We start from the raw sequence: 18781 nt of genomic DNA on the forward strand, positions 1-18781 counted from the left end.
ATGGATGGATGGATTGATGCAATAGATAGATAGATAGATAGATAGATAGATAGATAGATAGATAGATAGATAGATAGATAGATAGATAGATAGATGCTGTAGATGGATGAATGGATGCTGTAGATAGATGGATGGATGCTGTAGATAGATAGATAGATAGATAGATAGATAGATAGATAGATAGATAGATAGATAGATGCTGTAGGTGGATGGATGCTGTAGATAGATAGCTAGAGTAGATGGATGGATGGATGGATGGATGGATGGTTGGATGGATGCTGTAGAGATAGATACCGTGGCTAGAGTAGATGGATGGATGGATGCTGTAGATAGATAAATGGATGGATGAATGGATGCTATAGATAGATAGATAGATAGATAGATAGATAGATAGATAGATAGATAGATAGATAGATAGATAGATAGATAGATACTGTAGGTGGATGAATAGATGGATGGATGCTGTAGATAGATAAAGTACATGGATGGATGGAGTAGATAGATAGACAGAGAGAGTGGTAGACAGACAGACAGGTAAGTCAATGGATGGATGGATGGATAGATACCGTAGATGGATGAATGCTGTAGATCAGGGGTGCCCACACTTTTCTTAATGGTGATCTACCTTTTAAGTGACTGACTCAGAATGATCTACTAACTACGCACATTACGTGTCTTTTTTAAATTTACAATACCAAAATGAACACAGTGTCATACGGGCTATTTCACTAAGGTTTCACATTTAAATCACAAGCTGAATTCATTTATGATTGAGTTTTATTTCCATACCAACCCTGGAAATAACAACAGTAACATCCACAATAGAGGCTACTAATCAGCATGTGATTTCATACACAGTGACATTACATTGCTCATACAATTTAGTAGCCTACATTTATGATAAAAAAAATCCACACATTGAAATGTAACTTTTTTTAACACTACGATTTTCTTTTAACATACATACATAGATAGAGGCATTTGGCCCACAGTACACACTCTCATACTAGAACTCACTGTTCAAACTGAAACTTTCAGACAATGAATTAACTTTGTGTACATTGCATGTAGCCTTTTTTTTTTTTTTGCATGTGGCAGGTTCACATTACATTGCCCATAAAATTCAGGCCTACATTTATGATCAAAGTCCACACATTGAAAATGAACTTTTTTAAAACTAGGACTTTTTTTTAACATACATAGAGTGGCAATTGGCCTACATTACACACCCTCTCACACTACAATTCACTGTTGAAACATTGAAACTTTCAGACAATTAACTTTATGCATGTAGTCTTTTTTTGTGCATACACAGGGGCATGTTCACATCAGTGGTCAGTAGGCTACCTTATTCAGATGATGACTTGCATTGGATGGAGTCAACAAGGGATGCATAGTCCGGGATATAGCTACTGATAGCCAGTCTCAGACACGCCTCCAAATGATCGTCGGTCAGGGTGGAGCGGTATTTGGATTTTATAATTTTCATATGTGAAAAGGCTGACTCGCACAAGTAAGTAGACCCAAACATTGCAGTCAGAGATGTTGCACATTTTCTCATGTTGGGATACTTTTCTTCTGTGAGCAAACTCCAGAACTGTTCATTGGCCCTGGACTTCAGGTTAATGTCTGCTTGCAGTGTCAAGATCTCATCCTCAACTTCAGCAGAACTGAGCTGAAACATTGTTGAGATTTTGGAAGCGAGGACATCGACCTCAGCATCCTCCTGAAAAGGGAAGCACATGAACATGGCAACTGGCTCGAGTAGAGCGAAGTCTTGAAATCTCCTGTCAAAGTCTGACAGGACGGTGTCAATCTGTTCTGCATAACATGCACTGTCAAACTCCGTTGAGTCCTTTCCTTGATTATTCAGCTCAGATGCAAGGTTGCTAAAGTTTCCCAGATCATTGCGTTGGATCTTTGAAGAAAGCAGTTTAAGTTTTCCTTTGAAGGCATTCACTGTGCTTATCATATTGATCACGAGTTTCTCTTTGCCCTGTAATTCCACGTTTAGCTCATTGAGCATGTTTGACAGATCCGTTAAAAACGCCAAATCAAGCAACCAATGATCATCATTAAGTTGCTCGTATTCTGCATGTTTTTTCTCCTGAAGGAACTGCTTTATCTCGGGAAGGAGATCGCGAAATCGTTGCAGGAATTTCCCCCTACTCAACCACCTTACGTCTGTGTGAAGCAGTAGTCCTGTGTGGTCGCTGTCAGCCTCCTCAAGCTGCAAGCAGAAGAGTCGTCTTTGGAGAGATTTTGCACGGATAGAACAGGCCACTTTTGTTGCTACGTCCATGATCTCTTTCATGTTCAACATTTTCGCACACAACGCTTGTTGGTGTATGATACAATGGTAACTTAGAAAGTCAGGAAACGCTTCATCCTCTCGGCATTTGGCAACAAATCCATTACGCCTGCCTGTCATGGCTGGCGCCCCGTCCGTGGTGATAGACACCAACTTGCACACTGGAATCTTAGTCTTGTCGATAAAGTTTTTGAATATCTGAAAAATGTCCTCCCCCCGTGTGTGTGCGTTCATATGCAGAACTGCTAAAAGTTCCTCTTTTGCAGTCATATCATGAACCATCCGAATAAAAATGCACAACTGGGCTTTGTCTGTGATGTCAGTAGATTCGTCCATCTGTAACGAGAAGCACTCGCAACAGTCAATGTCCTTAGCAAGCTGCTGTACTAAGTTGTCGCCCATCATTTCGCATCGCCTGGTCACTGTATTTCCTGTCAATTGAACAGCTTTGACTGCAGACATTATTTCCGTTTTGTTTTTAAAGTCTTTAAACAACGCATCTGATGCCTCGATGAAGGCTTCCTTCACCATAACTCCATCCTGGAAACACTTTTTGTGCCTAATGATCGTGCGACTCACCCGGAACGATGCCTCTGTGGCGGCCTTGGCTTTCGACGTTGGCCGAGTGAAAAGAGACTGCTGTCCAAGAAGCTGAGACTTCAACTCCCTCACCTTTCTCTTTCTCAATTCAGTGCTTGGAGGAAAGTCAGTATCAAAGGTTCGATGAACCATTCGAAAATGTCTCTCTACGTTCCCTTTCTTTGGAAGTGCAATGCTGGATTGACAGATCAGACAGACACACTTCGAGTGTGACATCGTGAACAAGAAGTCCTCTTCCCATTCTTGATGGAAATGGTAAGTCTTCGATTTTTTTATTTGTTTATCTCCCTCATTCATTTCTGAATCATTTTTTGTAGGCTACTACACAGCGAATCGAGCTACAGCGAAAACGAAAATGCAGTGGTAAAAGGAAAGCAAGCAACAACTGGCGCTTGTCTGTAGTAGGCTATGAGATATGTTATGGTTGTTATGGTAATGGTGTAACAAACTTTTTAGCAGCCAGCAGACTGGCCTGTCTACACGTCAATCAGCGGGCACGTTATAATATCATTATGTGATAGGATGAATTGCTTTTCTGAAAACGCGCGTTTTTTTTTTCCGTTTTTTTTCTTGCGGAGTTCTGTGAGCTACTCTCATTGGCCCTGCGATCGACCAGTCGATCGCGATCGACGTATTGGGCACCCCTGCTGTAGATAGATAGATAGATAGATAGATAGATAGATAGATAGATAGATAGATAGTGTAAGAAGTGTGTGAGAGCTAATGCAAGGCTGACACTTGCACGATTCCGTGGCACGCATTGGCACGACTTGAGCCGTGCCAGTGCGCAAACTAGTCGTAAACTGGCGTGAAGTGTGCATAAACCCGTCGTGACTGCGTGCCATGTCGGGACGAGAATTTTGAAATGTTCAAAATTTTGGTCATGACAAAATTTCGCGACCGGGTCGTGAACTATGCGCAAACTGTTCGTGATCTCGTCGTGAACTCGTCGGGACAATGCGGGAGGATGCGTGCCAGTGCGTGGAAGTGCGCGCCATGCCACGACTGTCACGAACTGCCACGAATAGTTCACGAACAGCTCACGTCGAGTTCACGAGTAGTTCACGACATGTTCACGAATTGGTGCGCATCGCAGCGTGGCCGTGCCTTCCCACTGACATGGTCACGCATTGATGGCACGAGCAGTTCACGACTAGTTTACGCACTTCACGAACAGTTTGCGCATGGCACGAGCAGTTCACGACGAGTTCACGAGCAGTTCACGACGAGTTCACGAGCAGTTCACGACTACTGCGCGACAGTGGTGCAGCCAGCTTGAGTCCAACTTGAAGCGGTTCCCTCATGAAGGTGGACTGCTTCTGGAGGCGAGGGGTTAACTTCTCAACCATCTCTTGGAACAGGTCAGGTGTGATTCTGAGGTAATTTTTGTAGCCCCTTTAATCTTCCTTGTGGAGTTCAGTCAGTAGACTGTCATACTGTCCAAACTCGTGCCTTCTGGTCAACCATTCCTGGACCCACACTTTCCTTTGTGTCTTTCTTCGAGGTGGGGTTGCCTTTTCTTGCTCTTCTGCCTCTTCCAGCCTCTTCTGCCTCTTCCAGCCTTTTCTGCTGCTCTTCAACAATGGCTAGAGCAGCTGCCAGGTATAGGCATCTTCTCTTCTCTGCAATGATTGTGTCTCTGGTATTCAGCATTTTGTCTCTTCCACAGCCAATTCAAAAATGACCAGGGGTTGGGGAGGCCCCCTTTTTATATGGCGTGCCCAAGTCGGCACGACACCGTCCGAATTGTGCAAACTCGTCGTGCCAATGCGGGAAGTGCGTAAACTATGTGCAAACTATGCGTGAACTCGTCGTGCCAGTTTGTGAATGTGGACGGGCACGCATTCGTGAACTTGTCGTGAACTATGCGTGAACTAGTCGTGAACAGTGCGGGAGCCTCCCAGTTCGTGCCCCAAAATGGCACGACTTGCCACGACAAAATCATGGCCAAAAGTCGTGCAAGTGTCAGCCTTGCATAACTTTGCAGGACAAACCCAGCTTGTGTCTGATGTCATTGGCAGAAAAAAAAAAACATAGCCATGACAAGTGTTTCTCCTTCAAACTTTAAAAAGATTTTTAACACTACACTTTATTTAGAGGTTAAAGTTCAACAATGACACCATCATGTTATTAACATATAAATAATATAATAATTAATGGTGCAGAGCAAGTCAGTACTTTTATGTAAATCATTTCTTTTCAGTGGAAGAACGAATTTCTGTGTGCTTGTGTGTGGCTCTGCCCGAGGTGCCTCTGTCAGTAGGGGGGAGAGGACAAGACAAGATGAGAAGCACACACACAATTTTTCCACGTCCTAATTTTCATTTGTTTGTTTGTTTGTTTCTTGACCTTGCTCGGTCACATGACCTTTAAAAACTCTCAAATTGGAGGAAAAAGGAAAAAGGAGAAACTGTGACAGCAAGGTGAAATTAAAGACTGGTTTCATTACAGTGTGTGTGTGTGTGTGTGTGTGTGTGTGTGTGTGTGTGTGTGTGTGTGTGTGCGCGCACGTGTGTGTAAGAGCAAGAGAGAGAAAAATGCCCCCTTCTGAGATCTGATACATATCACACTCTGCTTCCTTCTGTTTCCTGTCCACTTTTAACCATCAAAAACACACACACAGCGAGAGAGTACTTCCTTATCTATGATGAACCTATAGTTTCCCAAAAGACTGTGCTCTTGTTGGAGTTCACACTGTATTGTATTGTATTGTATTGTATTGTATTGTATTGTATTGTATTGTTCTATAAGTTTCAGAAGCCAGTCTGGTTCCTTTCATCAGCAAACATCAGTAAAAGAACCACCTACTATCAAATCAATTAGCAATCTGACTAACATGGCAGCTGACCGTCCACTTTGTCCATAGTCACTTAAAAACGTGAGAATATCTAATTTACTCACATCTAACTGCTTCTCAAAAACTTTGAAAGATATTATTCTGTTAACTTTCTTCAATCCAGCAAATATGTCTTCCTTCAGAAAGCTCATTGTGTCCTGGTGTGTGTTTCCCTAATGGAACTAGCACACAGAGGAGTGTGCTCACTGCATGTACACACCGATGTTCAAAAATCAGTCTTTCAAGATCCTGAAGCTTATGGCCAGAAAAGCGTATGAAACATGGTGAAGAATCTGAGGCTGAGACGACAGTAGATTAATGCTTTCATTATGAAATCTTCATTATTTTCTGATACGGAACTCCGAGTCAGAGTTCTCAGAAATTGTTTATCACGCAAATTGGTTTCTTGCTGATTCACACCCACCATCTAGCTCTATCCCCATCATGCTACAGCTAATAACTGACGAGGGTGAAGACTAGAGGAAGGCGTCCTCCAAGCCGCAGCATCTATTCAACCTGCTGCTCATGCCACCACAACATAAGATGTGTCATGCATGTCTATGATTTCCCCAAACGCCTGTCAAAATGTCAAAACCCCGCCCCTTGTGTTCAGCTAAGTGTAACTCGCTTAAAAAAAATCACTGATATGACTTTAGGAATAAAAGAACACAGCTGGTTTACTTTCCAGGTCTGGCTCCTTTTCCAAAAATCAGATCTTTCGTTACTTCACCAACACTATAGTGATGTAATGTAGAGGAAATGCATCAGGAGGGGTGTTTAATGGAGGTGACTTAACTGCAAGTTCCTGCTGCAATGCATTATGGGGAATGTGCGATGAACCGCCCCTTTCCAACTGTGTACTGAAACCGAAGGCCAATTAAATGTGTGTGGGTGTGTGCTGTTTACTGTTGTAACATTAATTGGTGTGTGAAGGTGCGGTAATGTGAGCATCCTGTGAACCCCACAGAGACACACACACATTGTTAATTGCAGAGAGACACACAGTAACGAGTTCATTAGCACTTAAATGTAGTGAACTGCACAGATAAAAATATAACTTTGTCATGGGTTACTCTATTAAAAATACTGAATAATAATAATGTAGAATATTGAGTGGTTATGAATTGCACACAGTGGTGCAGTTGGTTAGCACTGTCGCATCACAGCAAGAAGGTCCTGGGTTCAAGCCCAGTGGCTGACAGGGGCCTTTCTGTGTGGAGTTTGCATGTTCTCCCCATGTCTGCATGGGTTTGCTCTGGTTTCGCCCACAGTCCAAAGACATGCAGATTAGATTAATTGGTGGCTCTAAATTGACCGTGAATGGTTGTTTGTCTCTATGTGTCAGTGATGACCTGGCGACTTGCCCAGGGTGTACCCTGCCTCTCGCCCATAGTCTGCTGGGATGGGCTTCAGCTTGCCTGCGACCCTGTAGAACAGGATAAGTAGATACAGATAATGGATGAATTGCGCATTACAAATTTCCTCTTTCTCTTGAAATCTGTACTCATGCCATTTCAGGTCATGTCACGATGTCTTTGTCTCCGGTGGTTGGAATATTTTTCTTTTTATTTGATCATAAATGAATTTTCCAATTTCAATTTGATTTATACGGTGCCTTTAATATTTAACAGTTATTCCACGAAACTGAGTCGTACATGAGCTGATAGCCGATGAGGTACGTAGCGCCGAGTAGACTATGAGCCATGTATGATGAGATTGAGTGGAATAGCTGTTTTATTCTATCCACATTCACTGGATTTTGAGAAACAGCATTTTTATTTTTAATTTCGCAAATTTGGTAAATAAAAACTTTATACAAAACGTCCAACAAAATAATTTCCACTCAGAATGTTAACAAACCGGCGAAATGACAGCAGCAATTTGTGAAAAATGCTATAATAATAATTCTTGAAAAATAAAAAAGATACTGTGGCAGCGGGGGCGTGGTCAAGCGCCGGTCTGTGATAGGAGGGTGGAGCCGGGGAAGGTGAGTGGCAGAATCGCTACACCTGACGGTAATTAACCTGTGTTTTGTGTGTTTTCCCAGTAACCGCTGCCTATTTAAGGAGGCAGAGGGAGAGCAGAGGAAGCGCATCCCGGGACAAGAACACAGAGTGTGTGTGTGTGTGTGTGTGTGTGTGTGTGTGTGTGTGTGTGTGTGTGTGTGTGTGTGTTACGCCGCGTGCTAGAAACTGGCGATTTAAACTGAAAAGTTGAGAAATAAAAAGCCTTCTCTGCATCTAAAGCGTTGTCCTGCCGTCCTCTGTGCTCCACCCACACTTCGTAAGCGCTACAGATACGTTCTTACCATTAGACACTTTTATTTAATATTTTTTTCCTTTTTTGTATTTTTGGGGTTTTCTTCTTCTTTAGGGTTTTTTTTGTAGTTGGCAAACCAACTTAAAGGTGCATTACTGCCACCAACTGGGCTGGAGTGTGGAACAGGGGATATGGGAGGGAAACAAAAACAAAAAACTGTATATTTTTTGCTATTTCTGTTTCTTTTAAATACTTGATAATATTTTGGGGTTTTGTTTTGGAATAGAGTTTTTATTTCGTCCTCGGTTGGTTCAGCAATATGCGCCGCCATTTTGTTTTTATCTACTCATGGTTCGCGCCGAGTCCTTTTTCCCGCGAGTGCCGGCGTTAATTACTAATCCTTTTTTTTAACTTTTTTTCTATAAATAAATTTCCAGTATCGTCTTCATTTTTATTATACTGTCGCTTTCATTTTTGTACTTTTCACTTTCGCTTTCCTTTTTCCGGTTTTTTTCCGGTTTTTTCTCTTTCTTTTTTCGGAAGAACGCCGAGACCGGAAGCTTTCTTTTTTTCTCCTCCTGTGTAAAGTCCACAAGCGGAGGCAATCTGATCTGCTTTAATATCAACAGATCTTCATTTAAGGTACGTGAATCTTTTCATCATGGCACACCTTCAGCCTGTTCAGTGTGCTGAGTGCAGGATGTTTAGTCATTCTTCCTCCGTCACTAGCGATAGCTCTATTAGCTTTACTTGTGATAAGTGCAGATTAGTTAGCTCTCTGACGGAGAAGATTTCAGTGCTAGAAGCGCGTGTCCAGGCTTTAGAGCAGGTTAGTGAGCGTGAGAACAGTGTAGTTTCTGTTAGGGAAAGTCTGGACGCCCTAGGTGGGGTTAGCAATCCCCCAACTCCGGCATTAGAGCCCTTACAGCGGGGCGAATGGGTGACGGCTTGGCGGCATAAGCGTAGAGCCAAAGCTACCGCTGAGGCTCGCCCACGGGAGCACCACTCCTCTCCGCGTCACGTGTCGAACAGGTTTGCTCTCCTTAGTGATGCACCCACTGAGAAACCTGAAAGAGCTCTGGTTATAGGGGACTCTATCATACGGCACGTGAAATTAGCTCAGCCTTTAGGGGCACCAGCAGCTTTAGTCAGGTGTATACCGGGAGCCAGGGTGCCGGACATAGCAGGTAATCTTAGGGTCCTAGGCAAGCACAGGTTCTCAAAGATAGTTATCCATGCAGGAGCTAATGATATACGCCTTCGTCAGTCTGAGGTTACTAAGAGTAACTTTGTAGAGGTGTTTAAATTAGCGAAGGCGATGTCCGATGCTGTAGTATGCTCTGGCCCCATCCCAATGCGGCGTGGCGATGTAGCTTACAGCAGGTTATGGTCGCTGAACTGCTGGCTGTCCAGGTGGTGCTCTGAAAACAGTGTGGGCTTTATAGATAATTGGGCTAATTTTGAGGGCACTGCTGGCCTGTTAGGGCGGGACGGTATCCATCCCACTCGGGAAGGTGCTGCTCTCATTTCCTGCAGCATAGGTCATAGTCTCAGAACAGGCCTAGTTAATTTCTGACAATCCAGAGCCAAGGCCAGGGAGCAGACGAACAGGCTAAACCGACTGTCTGCTAGCTGCACAGAGTCGTCACTCAGGGCCCACTACATCGAGACTGTGTCTGTTCCCCGAGCTCAACAAAAAGGTAGAAATTTTCAGAGAGTTTGTTCCAGTAACCTAATCAATATAAAATTAGATCAGACTGACTGTACAGCTGCTGCCAGCACCTTTGATCTAAAGGTGGGGCTATTAAATATTAGATCTCTTACATCTAAAGCGCTAATGGTTAATGAACTCATTACTGATCAGGAGTTTAATGTACTGTGTTTAACAGAAACATGGATTAAGCCAAATGAATATATAGCATTAAATGAAGCGAGTCCTCCTGGATACAGTTATATACACCAGCCTCGTCTAACTGGCAGAGGAGGAGGCGTCGCGGTTATTTATAACGATTATCTAGGTGTAACACACAAACCTGGTTATAAATTTAATACATTTGAAGTTCTTCATATTCATATAATGTATGTAGCCTCGAAAAATAAGTCTACCCAGTTAATTCCATTGCTTATTATTTACAGGCCCCCGGGGCCATATTCTGAGTTTCTTTCTGAATTTGCAGATTTTATCTCAGATTTGGTTATTTCCTTAGACAAAGCTTTAGTTGTCGGAGATTTTAATATTCACTTTGATAACCCAGAAGACCCTTTAAAAACAGCGTTTGTGTCCATCTTAGATTCAGTCGGGATTAAGCAGAATGTCATAGGACCGACCCATAATGGTGGTCACACCCTTGATCTAATACTAACATTCAGATTAAACGTAGACAATATAGTCATACTTCCACAGTCTGAAGTTATCTCAGATCATTGTCTCATCTCATTCAAAATATGTCTGAGTAATAATATATGCACCTCACCACGCTACTGTATTAAACGTACTTTCACGTCAACTACTGCACAGAGCTTTATAAATGATCTCCCAGAGCTGTCAACTTTGATTGGGTCACTGTCAACCCCTGCAGAACTCGATCAGGCAACTGAATGCTTAGAGTCAACATTCCGCCATACTTTAGATAATGTAGCTCCTCTAAAAAGGAAAATGGTCAGAGACAAAAAATTAGCACCCTGGTATAATGATGACACTCGCACATTAAAACAGACCACTCGAAAATTGGAACGTAAATGGCGTCAAACAAAATTGGTAGTGTTCAAATTGACGTGGAAGGAGAGCTTCCTGAAGTATAAAAAAGCTCTTAGTGCTGCGAGATCAACATATCTCTCCTCCCTAATAGAAGATAACAAAAATAATCCTAGATTCCTATTTAATACTGTAGCAAAATTAACCAGGAATAAGTCCACTATCAACACATGCACACCTGCAGTATGTAGTAGCAACGACTTCATTAATTTTTTTAATGACAAAATTGAGAATATCCGACAAAAAATTCAAACTACTAATTTAAGGTTAGACAATGAAAGTGACCTTGTAGTTAACAATATAACTGTATCAGATCATCAGTTAGAATGTTTTACTCCCCTAAAAGAAACTGAATTATTCTCATTAATCTCTACATCAAAAGCCTCAACTTGCGTACTAGATCCCTTACCGACACATCTATTCAAACAGATAATGCCTGGAGTAATTGAACCGCTTCTAAAAATAATAAATTCTTCTCTTACGATTGGCTATGTACCCAAATCCTTTAAACTAGCAGTTATCAAACCCCTGATTAAAAAACCTGACCTTGATCCCTGTCAGCTGTCCAATTATCGGCCAATATCAGACCTCCCCTTTATCTCCAAGATCCTTGAAAAAGCTGTGGCACAGCAGTTATGCTCATATTTACATAGGAATAACATCCATGAAATGTATCAGTCAGGATTTAGACCTCATCATAGCACAGAGACAGCACTGGTTAAAGTAGTAAACGACCTACTGTTGGCGTCTGATCAGGGCTGTGTCTCGCTACTTGTGTTGCTTGACCTTAGTGCAGCATTTGATACCATTGATCATTCCATTCTTCTGGATAGACTAGAAAATGTTGTGGGAGTTAAGGGAATGGCCCTCTCCTGGCTCAGGTCTTATCTAACTGATCGTTATCAGTATGTTGATATAAATGGTGATATTTCTAGACGTACCGAGGTAAAGTTTGGTGTTCCACAAGGTTCTGTCTTGGGTCCACTGCTTTTTTCTCTATATATGTTACCTCTGGGCGATATTATTCGTAAACATTGTATTAGTTTCCACTGTTATGCTGATGACACACAGTTGTATGTCTCTGCAAAACCTGATGAGAGACACCAGCTTAATAAAATTGAGGAATGTGTTAAGGACATTAGACACTGGATGCTTATAAATTTCCTTCTGCTTAACTCTGACAAGACTGAAGTACTTGTGCTAGGACCACATACAGCTAGAAGTAAGTTTTCTGATTACACAGTAACTCTGGATGGCCTTTGTTTCTTCACGTGCAGCAGTAAAAGACCTCGGAGTGATTATTGACCCCAGTCTTTCATTCGAAACTCACATTGATAACATCACCCGGATAGCTTTCTTTCATCTCACAAATATTGCAAAGATAAGAAATTTAATGTCATTGCATGATGCAGAAAAACTAGTCCATGCTTTCGTTACCTCCAGGTTGGATTATTGTAATGCCTTACTGTCTGGATGTTCCAATAAGTGCATAAACAAACTCCAGTTAGTTCAAAATGCCGCAGCAAGAGTCCTTACTAGAACTAGAAAATATGACCACATCACGCCTGTCTTATCCACACTGCATTGGCTCCCAATCAAATTTCGTATTGATTATAAAATACTACTATTGACCTTTAAAGCACTAAATGGTCTCGCACCACAGTACCTGAGTGAACTTCTGCTCCTCTATGACCCTCCACGCCTACTTAGATCAAAAGGTGCAGGCTATCTGCTGGTACCTCGTATAGTGAAGGCTACATCAGGGGGCAGAGCCTTTTCTTACAAAGCCCCACTGTTATGGAACAGCCTTCCAAGTAATGTTCGGGAATCAGACACAGTCTCAGCATTTAAGTCTAGGCTGAAAACATATCTGTTTAGTCAAGCCTTTTGCTAATGGTGTTTATGAGGTAAAGGAGTAGATCTGGAGGGTCCTCAGACATAGAGTGTTTTGGTAAACTGGGATGTATGGATGCTGTCAGTCCCCACTCGCTTGCTCACTCGAGTTTGTTGACGGTGCAGTGGCTGGCTGCTTTATGTCCCGGGGCTCCCTCATGCCTGTGTTACCTTCTGGCTCTCTCCTTTTAGTTATGCTGTCATAGTTAGTTGCCGGAGTCCCTGCTTGTACTCGGTGCAATATGTATACTGTTCCTACTTATTCAGGTGACATTGGGCATACCTAACCACCTGTGTTTTCTTTCTCCCCCCCCCCCCCCCCCCCCCCAAAATCTGTCCCTCTGAGTTACATGGAGTCAACAGGAAATCTTTTGGTGGAGACGGTGGGGACCTCGACTGGCTATTGTAGCCTGCAGGGAATCGGCCGTCAGACATTCTGTCGCATGTCCCAGACCCGGTGAAATGTAACTGAATTGTCTTGGCCAGGCCTAACGGTCCCATCTGCATCTCATCATTGCTGAGGAGTGTGCTCCCATCACCCAATCAAGCATCCAGCCAGAGCAGGTCATGATATATTTTTTACCATATTAACGTGCCATTGTGCGTCATGCCTGATGTAAAGACTCTAGTCTCTGCGAGCCTACCACACAGATTTAATACTTGTCATTTTTAGGGCATACCTAACAACGTGTTTTCTTTCTCTCTCTCTCTCTCTCTCTCCCCCCCCCCCCCCCATCTGTCCCTCTGAGTTACATGTTGATCCTGGGATTGAGATGCTGGCCTCTTCTGCCCCTCGGACCTGCTTGATCCATCCTGGTGCCCTGTGTCTGGTCGGAGTTTTATCGCCCCACTCCTGTGAAGGACGGCCCCATGAGGACAGTTGAGGGTTATACCTGTTAAAACTGTTAATATTATAGTCAGGCTGTCTGTTGTTGCCCAAATGAGGATGGGTTCCCTTTTGAGTCTGGTTCCTCTCGAGGTTTCTTCCTCATGTCGTCTGAGGGAGTTTTTCCTTGCCACCGTCGCCACAGGCTTGCTCATTGGGGATAGATTAGGGATAAAATTAGCTCATGTTTTAAGTCGTTCAAATTCTGTAAAGCTGCTTTGCGACAATGTTTATTGTTAAAAGCGCTGTACAAATAAACTTGATTTGCTTTGATATGAGCTGATATCCTAGTAGTAGAGTAGCCAATCACAGTGTGCGATTGCTGAATGTGAATAGAATAATAGGCATTGTCACAGAATGGAGCAGCTTCACAGCTATCCAGATCCAGGCTCCTAACGAGGACCTGATAGAGATGGTGAAGAAGTGAAATTCCCTAAAAACATCAAGAACCAAGAGTCTGGAAAGCTATTATAAGTGTGAAGTGTGATGTGAAGATGTTCCTGTATATACTCAGCGATGAGTCATTCTTGCAATTATCCAATTAGCCAATCATGTAGCAGGAACATAATGCATAAAATCATGCAGGTACAGGTCAAGAGCTTCAGTTCACTGGGGAATAAATAGTGGACATGTTGGTACCAGATGTGCCGGGTTGAGTATTTCAGAATGTCCTGATCTCCCGGGATTTTTACATGCAACAGTCTCTGGTGTCAGTTTATAGAAGTTTATAGTAACATAAATAATCACTCTTGACAACCGTGGTGAGCAGAAAAGCATCTCAGAATGCAAAACACGGCAAAGCTTGAGGCGGATGGGCTACAACAGCGGAAGACCACAGCGGGTTGCACTCCTGTCAACCAAGAACGGGAATCTGAGGCTACAGTGAGTACCCAAACTGGACACTCACTCTCTCACTCTCTCACTCTCTCACTCTCTATCTATCTATCTATCTATCTATCAACAAGGCACACTGAATAAGGTTGGAATTTCATGCAAGGATCAGCAGTAAAGATAATGTGGAGCAAATTACAATTTGTAACACAGCAGGCATTTAAAAAGAGGTAATAATGGCCTGCGTAGTCTCTGGGTAGCCAGGAGCATCGGGAGGGTGGAGGGCATACACAGCTGCCTCACATGTGCACGAGTAATTACCTTTCCTATTAGCGAAGCCTTGTGTACGTTTAGATTTTGCATTAGTGTATCCTCAGCCATCAGGAAATGAAATATAGCATTAATATAAACTCAAATGCATGTTCTGTATATGAGAATAGTTTCAACATCCTATTACAATTCAGTGTGTGTGTGTGTTAAAAGCGTACCGAGTGTGAGGCTTTGTACCTGCTGAACTCTCACCTGAGCAAGTGTGTGACACCTGCAGCAGGAGACAGGCGACAACAAGTCGAGACACACACACTTTCCAGAGTGAGAGATGAAAAACAACAGACAAACAAGCCCAAACCTGGAAAATTAAAGTTATTAGAATAAAGGATACCTGTAGCACAGTGAAAGGAAAAACAACTCATATTCCTAACATTTAGGGTTTTCATTTGTTAAAAAAAGGCAATTGATTATTTTATTCCTGATGATGTAGTGATGACGCTCCATCATATCAACATCACGTAATTTATGTAAATGCAATAAAATTAACTATATACAGTAACTGACAGCACTGATTTGGCACTAATGAGCCGTATTTTGTGTAAATATTTACAAACTAAGCTGTCTCTGGTCTCTTATGAATCGGTTTAATTTTGTTTCAAGGTGCTATGATGCGGTTATAACTCGATTCTTTATGCATGTTGATTTCCAAAGCCTACACTATTCATTTTTCTATTATATCCCATTATGCTTTCATACAGTATGCTAACATACTGTTATTTTTAAACATTATTTACACATTCAAAGAGGGGAAACAAGGTCAATCTGGACCAGCGTAAAAGTATGGGCTCATTAATATTCAAATACTAAATATTTTAAATAATTGAAGTGCAAATGAAATTTAAAAAATTGCAGCCTTATCCTTAAAATAATTCACTCATTCAGTAATAATGTATATAGAGGATCCAGATCTTATCCTGGGAACGCTGTGTGTAAGGTGTGGATACATCCTGGATGGTGCAATCACACGTAGGGACAATTTGGTGTAGTCATTATGATACATTTCTCAGGAATGTTTCTGGGAGGTAGGAGGAAACCAGAGAACATGGAGAAAACCCACAAAAATGAGAACATGGGCAACTCCACACAAACGGTAAGCTCAGGATCTAATGCTGCTGTGCTACCAAGCCATATCCAAAAATATGATTAGGAATGATCAGTCGAACACATGAAGCTTCACATTGGATAACTCAGTTTAATTTTTTTCTTTACATTCGTTACAATTCTACATGGGTGAACTAAAATGAATGACAGGATTCTGAAAAAGAGGAATTCCTATGGATTAGAGAATTAAATCTGTATTATAATCAAATATGCAGTGTGTCACTATGAGCCAAATGAGTCCAGTGTAGCAAAAATTCACTCCGATATATAGCGATTTAATACGAGAGTGCATCAAAAAAACAGCCCCATGTATCGTTTTTAATTTTGCCGTAAAGATATACCTTACTCTATGATGTATCCATGAGCAAAATATTATACTGGAAAACAGCCTATAAATATGACTCTGTATCAGTGGTGGCTGGTGGTCTTTGAAATAGGGGAAGCTCAGTTTTAGATCTGCGTAATAATATTTTTCAATTATTAGCTCATCTGATAATTGACAGGCGATGACCTCATGCCATCATGTGTCATCTGTCATTCGTCTAGCATCTACACTTCACCAAAATCGTTTCTTCTCTCAATTCTTCACTGATTTTTATTCTTTTTGGCAGGAAGGTACGTCTGCCTGGGGAGCATATGGCTTCTACCCAGATTTGCATAATTGCAATTAATAATGAAGATATGGAGTAATTAAGCCCTAATAAGCAGTTTCCACACAAATCACTTCTTCTCCTTCAATTGCTGGGTTTCAGTCATGTGACTTTTCTTAGCAGTTTTACCAGAAGTGAAATTGCTGGTGGTCTAAATGGCTGCCGTAGTGCAAACAACTAGCGATAACTTATCAGAGTATGTTCGTAATCTTGAAGCCACTACTTGCTTTAGATATATTCAGAAGATTGCTATGTGCAATGGAATAGACCCCTACAGTCTGGGAAAGAAGGATTTGTCATAGGATCTCAAACTACCCTTCAGTCGAGTTCCCCGACATCTCAAACTATCTGGTGTTGCAGACATCCTTCTACACCGCAAAACAGATGAAAGCGTGGAAGAGTATGGAAGCTTACAACATTTTTGTATGTGGCTGGGTCAAGTCACTGCCGAATGAATCCTGCATTGTTTTTGCCTGTGTAAGTATGTTTTTGTTTTTAAGCTTTTCGTTCGCGTCTTTACAATGAAGCACTGCAAGTTGAAGTGTAAACAAACAACAGTTCGCTTGATTCTCACTTGTGTTGGCTCTTATCTCTCAGGTAAATCATTCACAAAGATCATCAGAAACCCCTTTAAAGACCTGGATCTTAGTTAAACAAGACAGAGAAGTGATCAAGGCGCATTGTAACTGTATAAGACTGGGTAAGAATTTTGTCACGACCTTCGTGCATATGGACTTTGTGAGGAGTAAAGAAAGAAACAGCTGGGGACTTTAGCGCTTTGTGACTTAAAGTACTGTAAAATAACACATAGCAAGAAAAGTACTTGGAAAACACTAATGACATAGCTGAGAGGAATATACAAACCTTTCATGAAGTGATCACTGCAAACTCAAGCATGCTTTGACTCCGCTCCCTTCGACTTCAGTGAGAGGTTCAAAAGCCACCTTTCTCAACATCTTTTTGTTAAATCCTGTGTTCGTTCACCCTTTTTTATTAGTTCACGGGGAACCCTGAAGAAACTTTTATCAGTTTCATGGTTTAAAGGAACAGTCCACCGTACTTCCATAATGAAATATGTTGTTCTCTGAATTGAGACGAGCTGATCCGTACCTCTCCGAGCTTTGCGCGACCTCCCAGTCAGTCAGACGCGCTGTCACTCCTTTTAGCAATGTAGCTAGGCTCAGCATGGCCAACGGTATTTTTTGGGGCTGTAGTTAGATGCGACCAAACTCTTCCACGTTTTTCCTGTTTACATAGGTTTATATGACCAGTGACATGAAACAAAGTTCAGTTACACAAATTGAAACGTGGCGATTTTCTATGCTATGGAAAGTCCGCACTATAATGACAGGCGTACTAACACCTTCTGCGCGCTTCGACAGCGCATTGATACCTTCACTCCTGAGTGCAGGTATCAATGCGCTGTCGAAGCGCGCAGAAGGTGTTAGTACGCCTGTCATTATAGTGCGGACTTTCCATAGCATAGAAAATCGCCACGTTTCAATTTGTGTAACTGAACTTTGTTTCATGTCACTGGTCATATAAACCTATGTAAACAGGAAAAACGCGGAAGAGTTTGGTCGCATCTAACTACAGCCCCAAAAAATACCGTTGGCCATGCTGAGCCTAGCTACATTGCTAACAGGAGTGACAGCACGTCTGACTGACTGGGAGGTCGCGCAAAGCTCGGAGAGGTACGGATCAGCTCGTCTCAATTCAGAGAAGAACATATTTCATTATGGAAGTACGGTGGACTGTTCCTTTAATCGATTCGAACAACCTAAAACAACGCAAGTGTAAGGCATTTTTCATGCGAGCAATGCACCTTCTCACTTTGTCAACTGAGCTTTGGTAGACCACCAGCTAAAGTTTTGAATAACCAATGAGGCGGATGTGACGTCAAGTGAAACCCAACAATTCTTCACCAATTTTGATTCTTTCTGGCATGAAGGTAGGGGTACCTAGGGTGCATATAACTTCTATCCAGATTTGATTAATTACAATTATTAATGAAGCTTTGGACTAATTAAGCCTTAATGAGCAGTTCAACAAAAATCGCTTCTCAGTCAATTCCTCACTGTTTTGGATTCATTCTGGCAAATAGGTTGGTATTCCTTGTCATGCTCCCAGGCTCACCCAACACTCTGGACTCCACTTCCCACAATCCCACTCACACACCTGACACTACCATGTGCACTCCATCAGCCAACCTGGAGCCACTTCCTAGGAGTGGCTCCCCTGAGTTCTAATTGTCATCACCTGTACCTTTTTGTTTATGTCTGTATTTATACCCCTCTGTTTGTTTTGTTCTTTGCACAGTATTGCCTCC

At 42.1% G+C, this 18781-nt stretch overlaps 1 protein-coding gene across 1 annotated transcript; it reads right to left on the minus strand.

The window, feature by feature from the left end:
• Positions 1 to 1348: 1348 nt before the first annotated feature.
• LOC132871986 (general transcription factor II-I repeat domain-containing protein 2A-like) lies at positions 1349 to 3043 on the minus strand. Its single transcript, XM_060906638.1, has one exon. It carries the CDS (start codon positions 3041 to 3043, stop codon positions 1349 to 1351), a length of 1695 nt encoding a protein of 564 aa, XP_060762621.1.
• Positions 3044 to 18781: the final 15738 nt, after the last annotated feature.

The sequence above is a fragment of the Neoarius graeffei genome, chromosome 23, assembly GCF_027579695.1.
Source record: "Neoarius graeffei isolate fNeoGra1 chromosome 23, fNeoGra1.pri, whole genome shotgun sequence".
Lineage (NCBI taxonomy): Eukaryota > Metazoa > Chordata > Actinopteri > Siluriformes > Ariidae > Neoarius > Neoarius graeffei.

Excerpts from the sequence above, each read along its gene's own strand:
- LOC132871986 (XM_060906638.1), bottom strand. The coding sequence starts at position 3,043 with ATGGTTCATCGAACCTTTGATACTGACTTTCCTCCAAGCACTGAATTG.